We start from the raw sequence: 15,823 nt of genomic DNA, 5'->3' as shown, positions 1-15,823 counted from the left end.
GACCCCTGCGTTACAATACACATAAAGTTACAGTTTGAATAAAGTGCAAAATAAAAACACCAGCAGTCATTGAAAAACTAAAACAACATGAATGGAATAATCACAGGAATAGGGAACAGGTTGCTCCTTTGTTTCTATATTCCTTTGTAGGTCCAATATTATATTATAGCATATATTATATTATATATAAAATTATAGGAAGGAAGAAGAGAGAGTTCAGCTTCATAAAACAAAATAGCATTCCTACACTGAAACTTAATTTAAAAAAAAAAAATTAAGGGAATGGAAGTACTTGTAGTACATGCAGTACTACGAGGAAGTGGTGCGAAAGCAAGGGGAGCATGCTTTACTCAATCTGGGTAGAAACTAAAAGGGTGCCTGCTGCAAAATTTAAAGGCTGAAGGGAGCATGAGTTTTTTTGGCTGACCATAGTTTACTGAGCTAATGGAAATCCTTCAAGGAAGCATAAGATTATAAAAAGATAGCAACTGCCAACCAACAGAGAACATAGTATTTTGGTGGCCCTGGCTACCAAGGCCAAAATGGCTAGAGAGGCTGTGACTATCTGCTGTAATGAATGAGATTACGTGAACTGGGTTACCACTAGAATGCAATGAAATGCTGGAGACTATCCACTTTGATGAGCCTCAAACAGCTTGGGTTGGAGAACACCAGTTTTGAAGGAAAGTTGGAAAACACTAGCTTGTGGTGCATCAGCAGTGGGCTGGCGAATAAAGGTGTCTATTCTTGCACTTGGGAAGTACCAAGGAGCAAGCAGAAAGTTCTTCCCTAGAATAAAACTTCAACAAAGCCAGTAGCAATCTTAAAAAAAAGATTAACACATACATACATTTGTATATGAACACAGATATTGTTGTGGCCCGCCAGAGGCCTGCGCGGATCATGGCTGATCCTGACGAGGAGGCTGGTGTGGGATCGCGCCAGCAGCCTGCACAGCCGGCGCTCGTGTCGGACAGCGAGGAGGCTGAAGAGGATGTGGTGCCAGAGGCAGAGACTCAGCCAGGGCCTTCAGAACCTCCAGAGGCTCCTTCAAGTGGAGAGAGCGAAGTGGAGGAGCCTCTCCTCAGTGCTCGAGCACGCAGGGCTGCCAAAAGGCAGGAGTGGCTACTAAGGAGGAGGAGGTCTCCTCGAGAGTAAGGTTTGAGGATAATTGGCCACTCCCTTAGCCTATTTAAGTCACACGCAGTTAGTAATTTCTTGCTGGAAACAACGTGTAATTATTACAGAGCATTTTGGAGAGTGAGTGTCTTATTGTATCTTGTTTTCTGGGCTGGTTGCCAACCTTTGCTGGACTTTGTTTATTCTTGGTACGTTATAACTTTAATAAGGACCGTTGGTGCGTGTCACAATCCTTGGGAATCCGGAGCTGGGGCAGAACAGATATACTGTATACCAGCAAACTTCTTTACCTGTTCAGCAAATGTTTGCTTACTGTATCACAACATTGTACTGCACTATTTCACTTCCAGAGATGAAGTGAGCAGGCTGCTTAGGTTTCTGGTTTGGGTATGTACTGAAGTTATTAAATTTTATACACTTCACTGGATGGGCTACATAGCAGATTTTAACTTCCACTGAGAATATTCCATAGTTTAATATTTTAGTGCCTCAGGTTTCTATGCTCCATTAATCCTGTGGCATAGTTTGATAAAGTTAATCACTTTTATGAAAGAATTTCAGGTGGCGCATAGCTTATCGAAGAGACTGCAGCATTTTGCTAACTGCACTATGAAAGTGATGAAATTGTCGCATTATACAGTTTTAAATACATACACTCTGCTTTACCTAGTTGATTGGATTTACCCAAATTATTATTAGAAGAGGAGGAACACTTGATTGAGATGGGACTATTTTCAGTCTCTACCAGCTGTCTTTTGTTAGTCATTTCACATTTAGCAGAATTAGAAACTTTCTCATAATTGTTTCTAAAACATGCATAATTGTATCCAAAGAATAAAGTCACTGGTGTGAAAATCCTGTCCTCCTATCCAATATATTCAGAAAGTACATGAAGTTTAACTAACCCCTTTGCTGTTACTGAAGGTGCATTTACAAATATAAGGCAAATTAAAACAGCAGTCTTCCTCCCAAGGGCTCTTCTTCTCTATAGTTTGGAATCAATTCAATTTTAGTATTGATTAAAAGCATCATAATTGCCATCTTGCTATTTTGGGTGATGTGAAACACTAGAAAGATATAATAATTCTATAATATGAAAATATTATATAAAATATTATATACAAATATTATTCTGCTACCAGGGGTGAAATCTAAAATTTTTCCCTACCGGTTCTGTGGGCATGGCTTGGTGGGGCGGTATCCTGTGTCTGAGTGGGTGTGGCCAACTCAAAATCACTCACAGCCACACCCACTCAGTCACAAGACCCCCTCCCACCAAGCCACGCCCACAGAACCCAGTAGGAAAACTTTTTAAATTTCTATTCTGCTGGCGCATCCTTACCTTTCTCCCGCGGCTCTGCCCACCCGCCCCATTCCCTGACTCCTACTGCCCACCTTTCTCCCGCAGCTGGCTGTCAGGGAAGGCAAGCACCAGAAAAGTACCAGAGTCGCTCACTCTCCTTCTTGAATGAGCCGCTCTGGTCCACGCACCGGCCAAGTGCACATCCAGCCTGCTGCTGAATTAAATAAACTGCGCTTGCGCAGCCGGTGCATGGATCAGAGCGGCTCATTCAAGAAGGAGAGTGAGCGACTCCGGTACCTTTCGGGCACTTGCCTTCCCTGACAGCCAGCTGCAGGAGAAAGGTGGGCAGTAGGAGTCGGGGAATGGTGCATTCCCCGACTCCAGGAAATTGGGCGGGTGGGCGGAGCCTCCAGCTTCCATTGCTACCGGTTCTCCGAACCACCGGCCATCGTCGCTACCTACTTGCCCGAGCCGGTCCGAACCGGGAGCATTTCACCCCTGTCTGCTACTCTGAAATCTAGTTTGTTCAAAAAAAGGGTAAAATTCACACACAAAAAATCCATAATTAGAAATAACATTCCTTTCGCCCCCAGATAATTGGTTAAATACCAATTAACCATTTCATAAATGGAAGTCCTGTTTGGAAATCACTGAAAAATCACTAGAATCAACAGATGAATCAAGGTATCATCTTAGCTAATTTTTATATATTCCGTTCAACTGCCTGCATTATCTCACCCAGTCACAAAGTTTTGTTTAGCATTAGTTTAATGTGCATGGTTATATCTCTGATTTAGCAGTTATTAGACAATATGAATTTGCTCATTTTTTATTAATAAACTATTTCTCCAAATGATTACTTGCTCCAATGTGTTGGTAGTTCCTAATTTATTTCATGTATTCAGTAATTACATAATTATGCATGTTTTGAATCAGAACATTATGCTGTTTTTGTTGTAGTCTGTGGGGCTTTATTAGACAGGAAAGGCTTGGCCCATCCACCCAATGTTTTCATTATGTGGTACATTCAAAACATGCTCCCATGAGTTTTCTTTAATATAACTTCTTTCTGGTGAAAATCGCACAAGAGGTTTAGTAGTAATATATGTTCTATTTTTGTAGTTTTGCTCACCGTCCTTTTCTCCTTCATTTTCTTATCCTTTCTGTGTCCCACTGGAATGGTTACTAGTGGAATACAAACAGCAACTGTCAATTGCAGACTACAGCAGAATTTTCTAACAATCCTAGGCAGTTTGAAAGATTCCTACATGGAACCATTGTCATCCTAAGTAATTGCTCACTTAACTACAAAATATTTTTCAATTCTTGGGCAGGCAATTTAGATACAATACAAAAAATACTCTAAGAAGAAAGCTGGAGAAGTTAAAGTATAGACCTGGAGAGGTTTTGTAAATGGTTGCCTTATTGTCTGCGTTTTAAGCTATGCACTATTCAATTATAAAGATTCTACATTTAGAAACCAATGTGAGTGTGTGTGTGATATACAATATAGCTGAGATTCTCTTCTTATATTGTGTCTTTCAGAGGGTAATTTTCAATATTGTCAACTTCAGTAAAACAAAGAGCCTCTATCGAGATGGAATGGCTCCAATGGTAAAATCCACAAGCCGGCCTAAATGGTAAGTTAACACTCAGTGAATATTGTCTTTACGGAGCGAGCTTCAGCTATGATATTTTAGAATCATTCCTTTTTTCTTTGTGGGATTCATTAAGCTCTGGTTATCTTTATTCTCTTTATATATGCTTCACTGTTTTCCTTCTAAAGCAGCATTTGTTCTGATAGCGTGGACTGACCTTGCGAATGAGTCAGTGTTAGTATTTGGCTCTAGCAAGGATGAGTGATCTTCCTGTCACATATTCATAGCATTTCACTGGATAGTCAGCTCAATTGAATGCTAAAGGATGGATCACTCTAATGTTAACCATTTTTTGACTAAGGTTATATGGGGCACTTCAAATGATATATAGAACTGTGGGGTAGACATAAGTTCTTTTACACATGGCAAAACAAAGCGAGACAAATAGATCAAAACATATTCTTAAAGCAGTTTGTTTGTCTTGAGAATGAGAACCAAAAACTATATTACCTGGGCTATTTGGATACAGTTAGCAATTTTGTTTTGTTTTATTCTCCTATGAGAAAATGTTTGTGATTTGTTGTATCAGTCAGTATGCTGTTACATCTGCAGGTTTGTGAAATATTATTGTCTTCTGTTTACTCAGATCTTGTATGAGGCAATTTCAAGCCCAATTATGTATAGAAAATGTTAAGCAAATGTGTGCCACCTTCAGACCTCCCTGTTCGTATAGCATGTCTTAATATTAACTTTAGAATTCACTGAATAGTTCTTATTATGCTTTTTATGTGGTTCCATATTGAAATATAATTCTATATAAACCGTGTGGAAAAGACCCTGAAACTAGGAAATGAAAACTCAGCCTTTTCCAGTATATTTAAAAGTGACATTCTTACATCTTTTGTTCAATAACGTATATTGGCAAGTTGTTCATAAGTATACCAGTATATATTTTCAAAAACAATAAATCAACGAGGCAGAAATTCTGTACCAATGATAGGCCCTTTTCATTTTATTTTCTTCATATTTATCCAGTATGTATAAATAAAAGCAGTAGAAACACACTCCTATTCAGACTAATTATTATTACATGAAATAACAGAGGATTTAAAATATTGCAAACAAAAATAAACAATAAGGAAAATAGAATAAAAATATAAAACTAAATACATAGAAATAGTTTTTGGCCATTGTGCTTGATGGAATGGAATATATATTATTGCTACCTCATACATTTTTTTATCTTTGCACCAGAAATGTTGTTGTTGTTAGTTGCAAAGTCGTGTCTGACTCATCATGACCCCATGGACAACTTTCCTCTAGGCCTTCCTCTCCTCTACCATCCCCCTGAGACCATTTAAGCTCACACCGACTGCTTCAGTGACTCCATCCTGCCACCTCATTCTCTGCCGTCCCATTGTTCTTTTGCCCTCAATCGTTCCCAGCATTAGGCTCTTCTCCAGTGAGTCCTTCCTTCTCATTAAGTGACCAAAATATTTGAGTTTCATCTTCAGGATCTGTCCTTCTAAAGAGCAGTCAGGGTAGATCTCCTCTAGGACTGATTGGTTTGATTGCCTTACAGTCCAAGGGACTCGCAGGAGTCTTTTCCAGCCATAGTTCAAAGGCCTCAATTCTTTGACGCTCAGCCTTCCTTATGGTCCAACTTTCACTACCATACATTGCAACTGGGAAAACCATAGTCTTGGTTATGCTCCATTAAATTTGAAGAAAACATCTACTTTCCATAGTAACCTTATCACTCTTTATTATATTTGTATACTATACTATATTTCACTTTTTCACCTAAAAGCTTAGAATATCTTATAGGTGTTTATCCTGCCTAGCAATGTCCTGTTTAGATATGATAGATAATTTGATTTATTTAGCTCCTGCAGTTGTATCCAAAAATAGATTTTTCTTTCAGGACTTTGATACATATCCCTGAAGAAGAAATCATTCTGTAATAGAAACCAAGCGGTCATAGTTAATGAGCAGTTTCTTGTATTTACTGCATAGAAAAAAATTACAGATGAACAGTGTTTTTGTCATTAAAAGTCTTGTATCTACACATTGACTTTCTCATGAAAACATTTCCAAACCATTATTGGTCCTTATCTTGTGACAAGTCTGTATCATTTACATATTATTTAAATACACTTATAAAAGTGTACTTATAAAAGTAAAAATACTCTGCATATTTTTTCAAATATAGCCAAAATACTCTGCTTTTCTAAAAATGAAAGATAGCTGTAATGATATGCACTCACTATAAATTGATAGTTAAATGCATTGAGATCAGAGTGTTTTGCTTTTTCCTAATCTTACATATCTTTACCTAACACCTCTGTATAGAGGGATTGGACCCTTAGTTGGACCCAATTAGGTGTCTGAGAGATGGTTTTAACTTCTCTAGGTGGTTTTATCTTTTCTAACCCTTAGTTAAGTTCAGATCAGTTATCGTCATAAAAGATACCAGAGCATAACAGAGGTACCAAGAGTTCCTTTACATGCCAGTCATTAATTCTATTCAAAATTCAATTACATTTGTTGGCATGCATTGATTAACTTTGGAAAGATTTCAAACACAGAGTATCACAGTGTTAAAGCAGGGTAATATTGAGTTTATTTCTCACCCTCTCTTCTTTTTCAGGGCTAGGCTGATGTTCATGCAGCCAAGTTTGCATTCCAATAAATACAGTAAAATACACAATATAATAATACAGTAAATTGAGTCTGATATCAGCAACTCCAGTTTTAATTTCAAAAGGCTGTCCTGGACAGCTTTACAACTTTCTCGAAGGCCATTAGACTGGAGACCATTCTAATCTTGGAGAGTAAGGTATTTCACAATAGGGAAGTCTTATACAGAATGTCTGCCATTGACCCTCCTTGTGCTGCAACTCCTGAGAGGTAAGAACCTTGAGCAGGCGTTTTTGGCAGCATTTATCTAGAAAAGTCAGTCTTTTAAATACTGTATCCTTAAGCCGTTGGGTATCTAACCAATCAGTATCTTGAATTGCACTTGGAAATGTACTGGTAACCAATCCATTTCTGGTTTAATAGGTGTAACATAGTACTATTGATACTGATCAATAAGAATGTATTCTCATCATTGAACCCAGTCCTCCCCATCACCAGATTTCCACTTCTCTCTTGATGAAAATAGCTTGCTTATCATAGGAAGAAGAGTTTTCTAGTAGTGAATTTATTATATGCCAATCTTGAACTTTGGAAAAGGTTGGGGCTACATTTGCAATTGCAACAAGACTTCTGAATTATGGAAACCTTAAACATTAGACCACAGTAGACTACTGATATGCTTGCGCACATCTGCATTGCCATCACCATGATTTTACAAGGTTTTGCAAATTTTAAAAAGTGAAGTAAAAATGATTTGTTCAGTAGGAAATGTGTTTTCTAAAGTCAGCAAATATTATCCCTAGGTATAGAATTACTATAACTTTATATTCAGCAAGAGCTTGTCTCAATAGAGACATTAGCCTTCAAGTTGTGCTTGTCTTTCATAAGCAGCAACTGGCTACTCATCATTTAAGTTATCCCAACAAAGATCATATGGAAAATTCTAATTAGCACCTATAGAATAGTAATTTTTCCTTATGGAATAATCATTGTAATAGACAATTTAAAAGCAGTAGTAGACATTTACAATTTGAGATACAAAAAAGGAGTCGGGAACTTTAGATAACTCTCTGTGATAGTGACTTGCTTCAGAAATGGGTATTCCTTTCTGTGCATTATGATGTGATTCACTGACAAGCATTAGTGACAGCAATATTATGAGCTCACAAGATCCAAGCCAGTTTGGATCCAGGGCAGTTTTAGTTTGTTCCAGGGCAGTTCTGTTTGGATCAAAAATAGGTCCAGAAACTAAAACAATAGAATCATGTAACAGAAGCTCTGTGGTTCAGTAAACAGAGTTTGAGAGCTAAAGACGGTTCTTGGATGAGAAGTGAAACGTCTTCAAAGAAAAACAAGAAAATCCAGTTGCCTCTTGAAAAAGCACTGTTGAGACAACCATGATCTGGATGACTGAGAATCTCCATAGACATTTAAACATTGTTTGGTGGTTTATATACAGTGGGGCAAAAAAGTATTTAGTCAGCCACCATTTGTGCAAGTTCTCCCACTTAAAAAGATGAGAGAGGCCTGTAATTGACATCATAGGTAGACCTCAACTATGAGAGGCAAAATGAGAAAATAAATCCAGACAATCACATTGTCTGATTTGGAAAGAATTTATTTGCAAATTATGGTGGAAAATAAGTATTTGGTCACCTACAAACAAGCAAGATTTCTGGCTCTCACAGACCTGTAACTTCTTCTTTAAGAGGCTCCTCTGTCCTCCATTCATTACCTGTATTAATGGCACCTGTTTGAACTTGTTATCAGTATAAAAGACACCTGTCCACAACCTCAAACAGTCACACTCCAAACTCCACTATGGTGAAAACCAAAGAGCTGTCGAAGGACACCAGAAACAAAATTGTAGACCTGCACCAGGCTGGGAAGACTGAATCTGCAATAGGCAAGCAGCTTGGTGTGAAGAAATCAACTGTGGGAGCAATAATTAGGAAATGGAAGACATACAAGACCACTGATAATATCCCTCGATCTGGAGCTCCATGCATTTTTTTCCCTATACAGTAGTATCTTGGGTGGTGGAGAGTTTCCTGTGGAGTAACTTAGATGCTAATTTCTATAGATGTTGCTAAGCTTGTTTTTTCTTCACCTCAGGTGGGTTATTGTTTGCATTTTATTTGATAGATTTATAGAAAAGCAATATGGGTATAAAGACTGGTATTTCTTCATGTTTTATTGATCGAGAGAGGGCAAAGCTGTTTAGGTAACATTTGAATTTTGATTAGCTGCTGGTTTCAGAGTTTCTTTTTTATATATACATTTGCAAGTTGTTAGCATGTATGTCTCTTCTGCCTTTGCACTCTGAAGAAAATATTATTTGAGATTAGTAGAGATTAACAGTCATTATATATGGAAAATAATATGAAAGCCAGAAATATGCACATATGACACACTCTCCCCTACAAAATCACTTATTGTCTCAGAGTTAGGGGAAATAAATCTCCTGTATATGCCTGGGGCTTTGTAACCCTCAATATCACTATGGAAGTACGGGGATGAGAAAAGAAAAATGCAAGAATGAATTAACCATGCGGCATAGGCCTGGTTACTTGGGGAACTGCCTATCTCCCATAGTATCTGGCAGGGTTGGTGTGCACCAGGTTTCCTCAGTTAATCAAAGTCATCCCTTAGGACTTGGAAGTGCTCCTTCTCTTCAGCAGCAACTACCTTCTGGAATGAGGTTCTCCCTGAAATCTGAATGGGCCAACTCTTCTGTTGTTTAGAAGGGCTGTGAAGATCTGGCTCTCTTCAGCCAATGAGCCATGGTGGCGTAGTGGTTAGAGTGCAGTACTGCAGGCTACTTCTGCTGACTGCCAGCTCCCTGCAATTTGGCAGTTCAAATCTCACCAGGTTCAAGGTTGACTCAGCCTTCCAACCTTCTGAGGTGGGTAAAATGAGGACCTAAAATTGTTGGGAGCAATATGCCGACTTTGTAAATCGCTTAGAGGGGGCTGTAAACAGTGGTGGGTTGCTACCGGTTTGCCCCGGTTCAGGTGAACCAGTAGCAGTGGCAGCAGGAGGCTCCGCCCACCCGCCCGGACGTCGTCATATACGCTCTGCGCATGCACAGAAGTGGCCTGCACGCGAATCGGTATCAAAGGTAAGTGAAACCCACCCCTGGCTGTAAAGCACTATAAAGCGGTATATAAATTTAAGTGCTATTGCTATTGATGAAGAAGAGTGAGACTCCTTGCTTCATCTCCAACTAGAGATGCATGAAGTGAACTCTGGAACATATATGGGATTTGGAGTTCATTGAAATGAAGATGAATGTCATCTTCCAGGTTTTGGGACAGAGTGGTAGTTGAACTCCATTTCATTTTTTATTTTAAATGTAAACCATCAGAGTAATCTGGAGTTTTGGCAGCTTCTAAATTGTGATTAAATAAATAAATACCAAAATTTTGTATAGTTATTAATGTATCAGTACTTCACCTGCTGGATAGGATGGAAAAAGAATGAAGGATTGGTAATTGTGTCTTTTTGCCCTACTGAAGTAGTAAAATATCAAGGACAGGTAGGTAGGACAGGAAATGAGTAAAAGGGAGCATTATAATGTCAGCTAGAGAGAGATTTAAAAGCTGTTTATACATTTGTAGTTGGTATTAAATTAAATTAAATTAAATTCTGGAACTGAATTATTAAATTACAATTATAGTATAGTCTTTAATATTGTAAAACTTAGGTATGTGAATAATTAACATTTAGTAATATTGGGAATTTTTCTCTAGTAAATAAGAAAAATCATAAAAGTATTTTTGTCAGATATTGGGATGACTCTGATATTTGTTGGCAAAAGTTACATCCTCTAACAGTTATTTAAAAGATAGTAAGATCTTTTTGGAACCTTTAATATATTTATTCCAAACTGTCTTCCAGTTATACCACAGGGATATGTGGAGGTGGAGATGGCACTGTCTTCTACATGATGGCAATGGATGACATAGTCAAGGTTTTTGGCAATTTCTCCCAGAGAAATGGGCAGATGGTAAAGAAGAAAGCAAAGAGAGTAGGCACTGTATGAAGCATGAAAACAAGGGAGAACTGAATTCTCAAAAAGAGCCAAATGTTATTTTTCTTCAGGAGTAATTGCAATATATATGCTTTGTAGCATTAGTATTTGTAGAAGACTTCAAATTGCCTTAAAGAAAAAAATAATAATTTTCAAAAATATAAGGCACCAATAAAAATTGTATGGAAAAATTTATGGAATTTATTTTGTTGTTTTTTTTATGAAGGCAATTTTGCCAGCTTAAAAGCACAGTATTTCAGCTGATTTTAGAACAGTAGTGATATGAAAATGTTTTGAAATATTTAAGATAGGAGTACAGATACCACCAATATATTTGGAAAGGGCATCAATCCAGCATTATTGAGCATATATAGATCTAAACATCAGATTTGGATCTGGTCTCTGATGTCATTTGAACATTATGTGTTAATAGGTACCTCCAAAAGGATACTTCCGTATAAGGGAATGCCACAATTTTTCTGGAGTTCCAAATTGTAGATATTGGTTTAAAAATTTGTAGGAGTTGAATTATTGGTCAGAGAGAAGTATATAGAATTGAAATTGCTCAGGAGATGTAATAGAACATTTGTCAACATTCTGACTGTTCTGCATTTAAATTATTCTGGTAAGGAACTAAAGGCAAGAAGGTTAGGATTAGGGTCCTAAATATAGGATTGCAATCAGAGTATTGCGCACCCATACACTCACACACAAACACACACACCTTTGCTAATTGGGCCTGCAATACTTGCTGGTTTGTATTGTGTGTGTGTGTGTGTGTGTGTGTGTGTGTGTGTGTGTGTGTGTATCTGTATCTTATATATACACATACAGTATATGACCTGCACATGGATTAGAGAACAAACGAAAGTATACGATATCATCAAGAGAGTAAAAGAATTGAAATGGAAATGAGCTGTTCACATAGCAAGAAGAACTGATGGCAAGTGGACCAAGGCAGTCATAGAATGGATCCCACTTGATAAAAAGCATCCACGAAAGAGACCTAAAACAAGATGAAGCAAGTATTGGGGGTCCAATTGGCAAGAGAAAACTCAAGACCACATAGGCTGGAGACATGTGGAAGAGGCCTTTATCCTGCAGCGGATAGACAATGGCTAAAATGATATTTGTTTGCTTGCTTGTTTGTTTGTTTATTTACTATATGAATATAGTAAACTGTCAGTTAGGTACAATTGGGCCACAGCAGTGCACACTTCAAAGCAGCATTGTATCTGAATGAAGTTACAAATAATAAATTTTGGCAAGCATTTATATTATTACGTTTCAATATAATACCATCAGCAGAGCTGGAGGGAAAAAAATCCACAAAATTCCCTACGTGGAAAGGCTTTGCCCTTCTAAAGATGGTAATATTGAAATATGAACTCATGTTCTGTTATATAGTAATTTCTATCGAGACAGCTTATTAATGCCTCTTCTAACTCAATTTCCAAGATAGACTGAAAAATTTTATGTTCAATTTTCACTAGCAGATAAGGACCCAAGGTAACGCTTGCCATTTCAAATTTTGTTTTCACAGCTTGTAAAACTTGTTTATTGCTAATAGCAAAATAATGCAAGGATACTTGTATATTTTTATCTTGCATGCCTTAATTTATTCTGTATGTTCTACTTTTCTATTTCTACTAGGATCTATTTTAGTAAGTTTTAGTTAATCTGGATTACTAACCTATAGTAAAGAAGTGGGTTAAATTTTATTTAAATTAGTGGATATGATTTGGAAATGATTTTGTGTCTGTCTATAAGTACCTAACAAGGGTTTCTAACTTGCAGGTTCTGATAAGAATAATCTAGGGATGTCAAACTCGCATTGTCACGTGACGTATCACAACTTTCCCCCCACCTTTGCTAAACTGGGTGTGGGCGTGGCCAGCACGTAACGCATCTGGCCTGCAGGTTGCAAGTTTGTCACCCCGATCTAGGAGTTATGTGGGAGACACATTACCTATTTCTGATGTCATAATCATTCAATGGTTGGTCAGGGAGCATACTTAATATTTTTGATAATATTCACTAATATCTAGTTTTTTAAAAATAGTATGTTAATGTTTTTATACACTTTTTTAAAAAAAATGATGTTCATTGACACCATCTTGGAATGTAATGGGGGCTGTATTGCAGACTCCTGGAATTTACTGCTAGCAAAGGGGAAAAAAACAGAGTTATCTATTTTAAACACAAAGGGAAGGGATTTCCCCCCACCTCAGAATGAAACAAGTTTGGGGCCAAATATGGAAAGCTAACTTGATTTTGTATGGGACACCATCTGTTGGGAATATAAAATCTAATTACCGGTAATTAGCAATAACAACTGGTATGGATTAGAAATAATCTTTATGTCAGAACTGAAAATTCTTGAAAATTTATCAGCAAGATCTATTTAGAAAAACGAAATCATGTAGATTTTTGTTCTTGGTATCATTTTTTAATCCTGTATTGTATCTGTGGGAAATATTCAGAAAGAGCCCCTGCAGAGAAAAACATTAGGCCAGAGAAGTTCAGGTGTGGTAGGCAGAGCACCCAGTGTGTTTTCTCAGCTGAGGAATAAAATCACAAAAGCATTGTGAAATATTTCCAATTAAAGCTTTTAAAATGTGAATTTAAAACTTTACAGCAATAGTTGAATTTGAAGTATTGTTCCTGCAAACCCCAAGACTATTGTTTCTTGAAAATGCCTGCATAATTTCATTTTCTCAACAACAACACAATCTATATAATACTTCAATGTGTGAGTAGGACTGGTTTTGAAATCTTGCAACATGGGACCTATTTTATGCAAATGCTACATATTAGTCATCTTAATATTTATAAGGAATTAAGTTTGTTTCAGGAATTGGAACTTTTATATATAAACACATACTGTTTCTGTTGATCAACTGAAGAATTATATGCATATCTGAAAGCAAATGCAGTACATGGGGAACTAATGACTTATTTCAAAGAATAAAACAAACCATATAAATCTAGAAAGAAAACTAGAGAAAATATTAGGCTAATATGAGTGAGAAAAAGCATATTTGTTGAATTGAATAATGCCAACATGCATAATTCCATGGATATAAAAAATTAGGACCAGTGTTCAAACATAGTTGCTATGTAGGTAAAGGTAGTCCTCGCTTAATGACCTGTCACTTAGCAGATGTGACAAACCCTCTCCAAAAGTTATTTATGACCTGGTTTTGAAGTTACATCCATTGTAGTGCCCTGTGTTAATTTGTCCTTAAGGCTGACCATGGGATGCTGCAGCACCTCTCTTCCTCTCTCCCCCCACCCCTTTGCCCTGCCAGATTCCCCCAGGAATTGGGCCTACTCCTTACCCTCCCCCCATCACACACTTTAATGTTTCCAAATCTCATGTTGGGGAAGGAGGGCAGGCCACTTGTCTCTGGGCTGCTTGGTTGCCTTCCAGAAACAGCTTCCATTTTGAGCACTCCTACAAGAGCCTTGGTAGTACAGGGGTTTAAGGCACCCTGTTATTAAGCTGGTTATTAAGACCAGCTGCCTGCAATTACTGCAGGGTTCGAATCTTGCCAAGGCTCAAGGTTGACTCAGCCTTCCATCCTTTCTAAGGTAGGTAAATTGAGGACCCAGTTGTGGGGGCAATAAGCTGACTTTGTATAAAAATATACAAAAAGGATGAAGGCTATTGCTGAGCACATTGTAAGCCGCCCTGAGTCTTCGGAGAAGGGCGGCATATAAATCAAATTAAAAAAAAAAAAAAATTCCTTGCCATTGCACTGAAATGGAAGCTGCTTCTAGGAACTTAACATAGTCTACACACTGCTGAGGAAAGCTCTGGAATTCGAGAGACCTTCAAAAAATATGTGTGCAATGGGTGATGGGGAAGGTGGGGAGAGCTGGTAGGGAACAAAAGGCCTGTGGGGGCCCAGTGTGAGTGGGAAAGCCCTGTATGGATCTGGTGGAAAGGGAAAGAACTAGCAGGGAGGAAAGGGCTGTGGAGACCCTGAAGACTGGAAAATGGAGCATGGGGTGTGTCTCAAGGGGGTGGGAAAGGCCATCGAATGCCCGGGCAGGCAGGTCTCAATCTCAGTCCTCAGAAGGCTTGATATGTAGAAAATTGGCATGTTTGTTAGTCTGAGCAGCTAGAATGAAGCCAATCTTGCAAATGCCCCATCATTTCTGGATTTTTCTCCCTAAATATTTAAATCAATATCATTGTTGGAATTCAATTCAGTTTACAAGAAAATGAAACCATGGGAGAGATCAGTATCATTCCTAACCTTGTTGCTTTTGAGAAAGAAAAAAAAAGTCATTGTAAAATTCCTGACTAAAAAATCACAATTTTTAATGAATTATTTTGCTTTTGATAACTATAAAAAAACAAGAAGGCAGGGAGACAGAATGGTTTGATGCTTAGGTGTGCTTTTATTACATAACCTTTCCTACCAACATCTCTGTCCCTAGTTTGTTCATAGACTTTAATTTTATAAACAAATTTAAGATTCTGTAATATAGCGTTAGACCCATTTGGTGTAATGGTTAAGGTAGTCACTTTCTCCCAGCTCTAAGAAGTAGGCAGTGGCCAATGACTTCTGAAAAACCTTGCCAAGAAAACTGCAGAGACTTGTCCAGGCAGTCTTCAAAAATTGGACATGATTGAATGGAAGAAAAAAACATGCTTAATATAATAGAATAAATATATTTACTTGGAAGAAATAGAAAGAAAAGGAGAAAAATTGTATATTATTATTGAGTTAGAACCATTGTATCTTAACTCTTTAACTCTTTAAATTCTAAAGAACCTGATAGTGTTTTAAAAATTTCAGATAACTGATTCTATCACTTTGTGTTCTTTTAAAAAACAAACAGAATTAGAGCAGTTCTGTTCATGTGTATTCATAGATAAGGAACGGATATGTTCACAGTCTCAGGAAATGCTTCTAAGTAAATATTGTTAGCAATGGACAATTCTTTGCAGCTATTATTATTTTCTTTACCCTTTAAATAAATAAATAATAATAATTGTTTCCTTGATCAATGCATAATTAACATTTAAAACAGTGACATGATGCCAGTATCAAGGTGGTGTGAATGACATATTACATTTTTTTCCTGTGATCTTAA

The 15,823-nt window shown here is 37.4% G+C and overlaps 1 protein-coding gene across 3 annotated transcripts in view; it reads left to right on the top strand.

The window, feature by feature from the left end:
* LOC117664199 (AGBL carboxypeptidase 4) overlaps positions 1-15,823 on the top strand; it is an 836,143-nt gene that overhangs the window by 160,289 nt on the left and 660,031 nt on the right. For all 3 annotated transcript variants that reach the window (XM_034415043.2, XM_034415044.3, XM_060689907.2), the window contains exon 4: positions 3,989-4,083. In XM_034415043.2, the coding sequence (XP_034270934.1) occupies positions 3,989-4,083 (95 nt within the window). The remainder of the gene's footprint in view (positions 1-3,988; positions 4,084-15,823) is intronic.

This window comes from Pantherophis guttatus, chromosome 3, assembly GCF_059756535.1.
Source record: "Pantherophis guttatus breed Tessera chromosome 3, ASM5975653v1, whole genome shotgun sequence".
Lineage (NCBI taxonomy): Eukaryota > Metazoa > Chordata > Lepidosauria > Squamata > Colubridae > Pantherophis > Pantherophis guttatus.
Note: the sequence above shows the minus strand (reverse complement) of the source record. Positions and strands in the feature narration are given on the sequence as shown.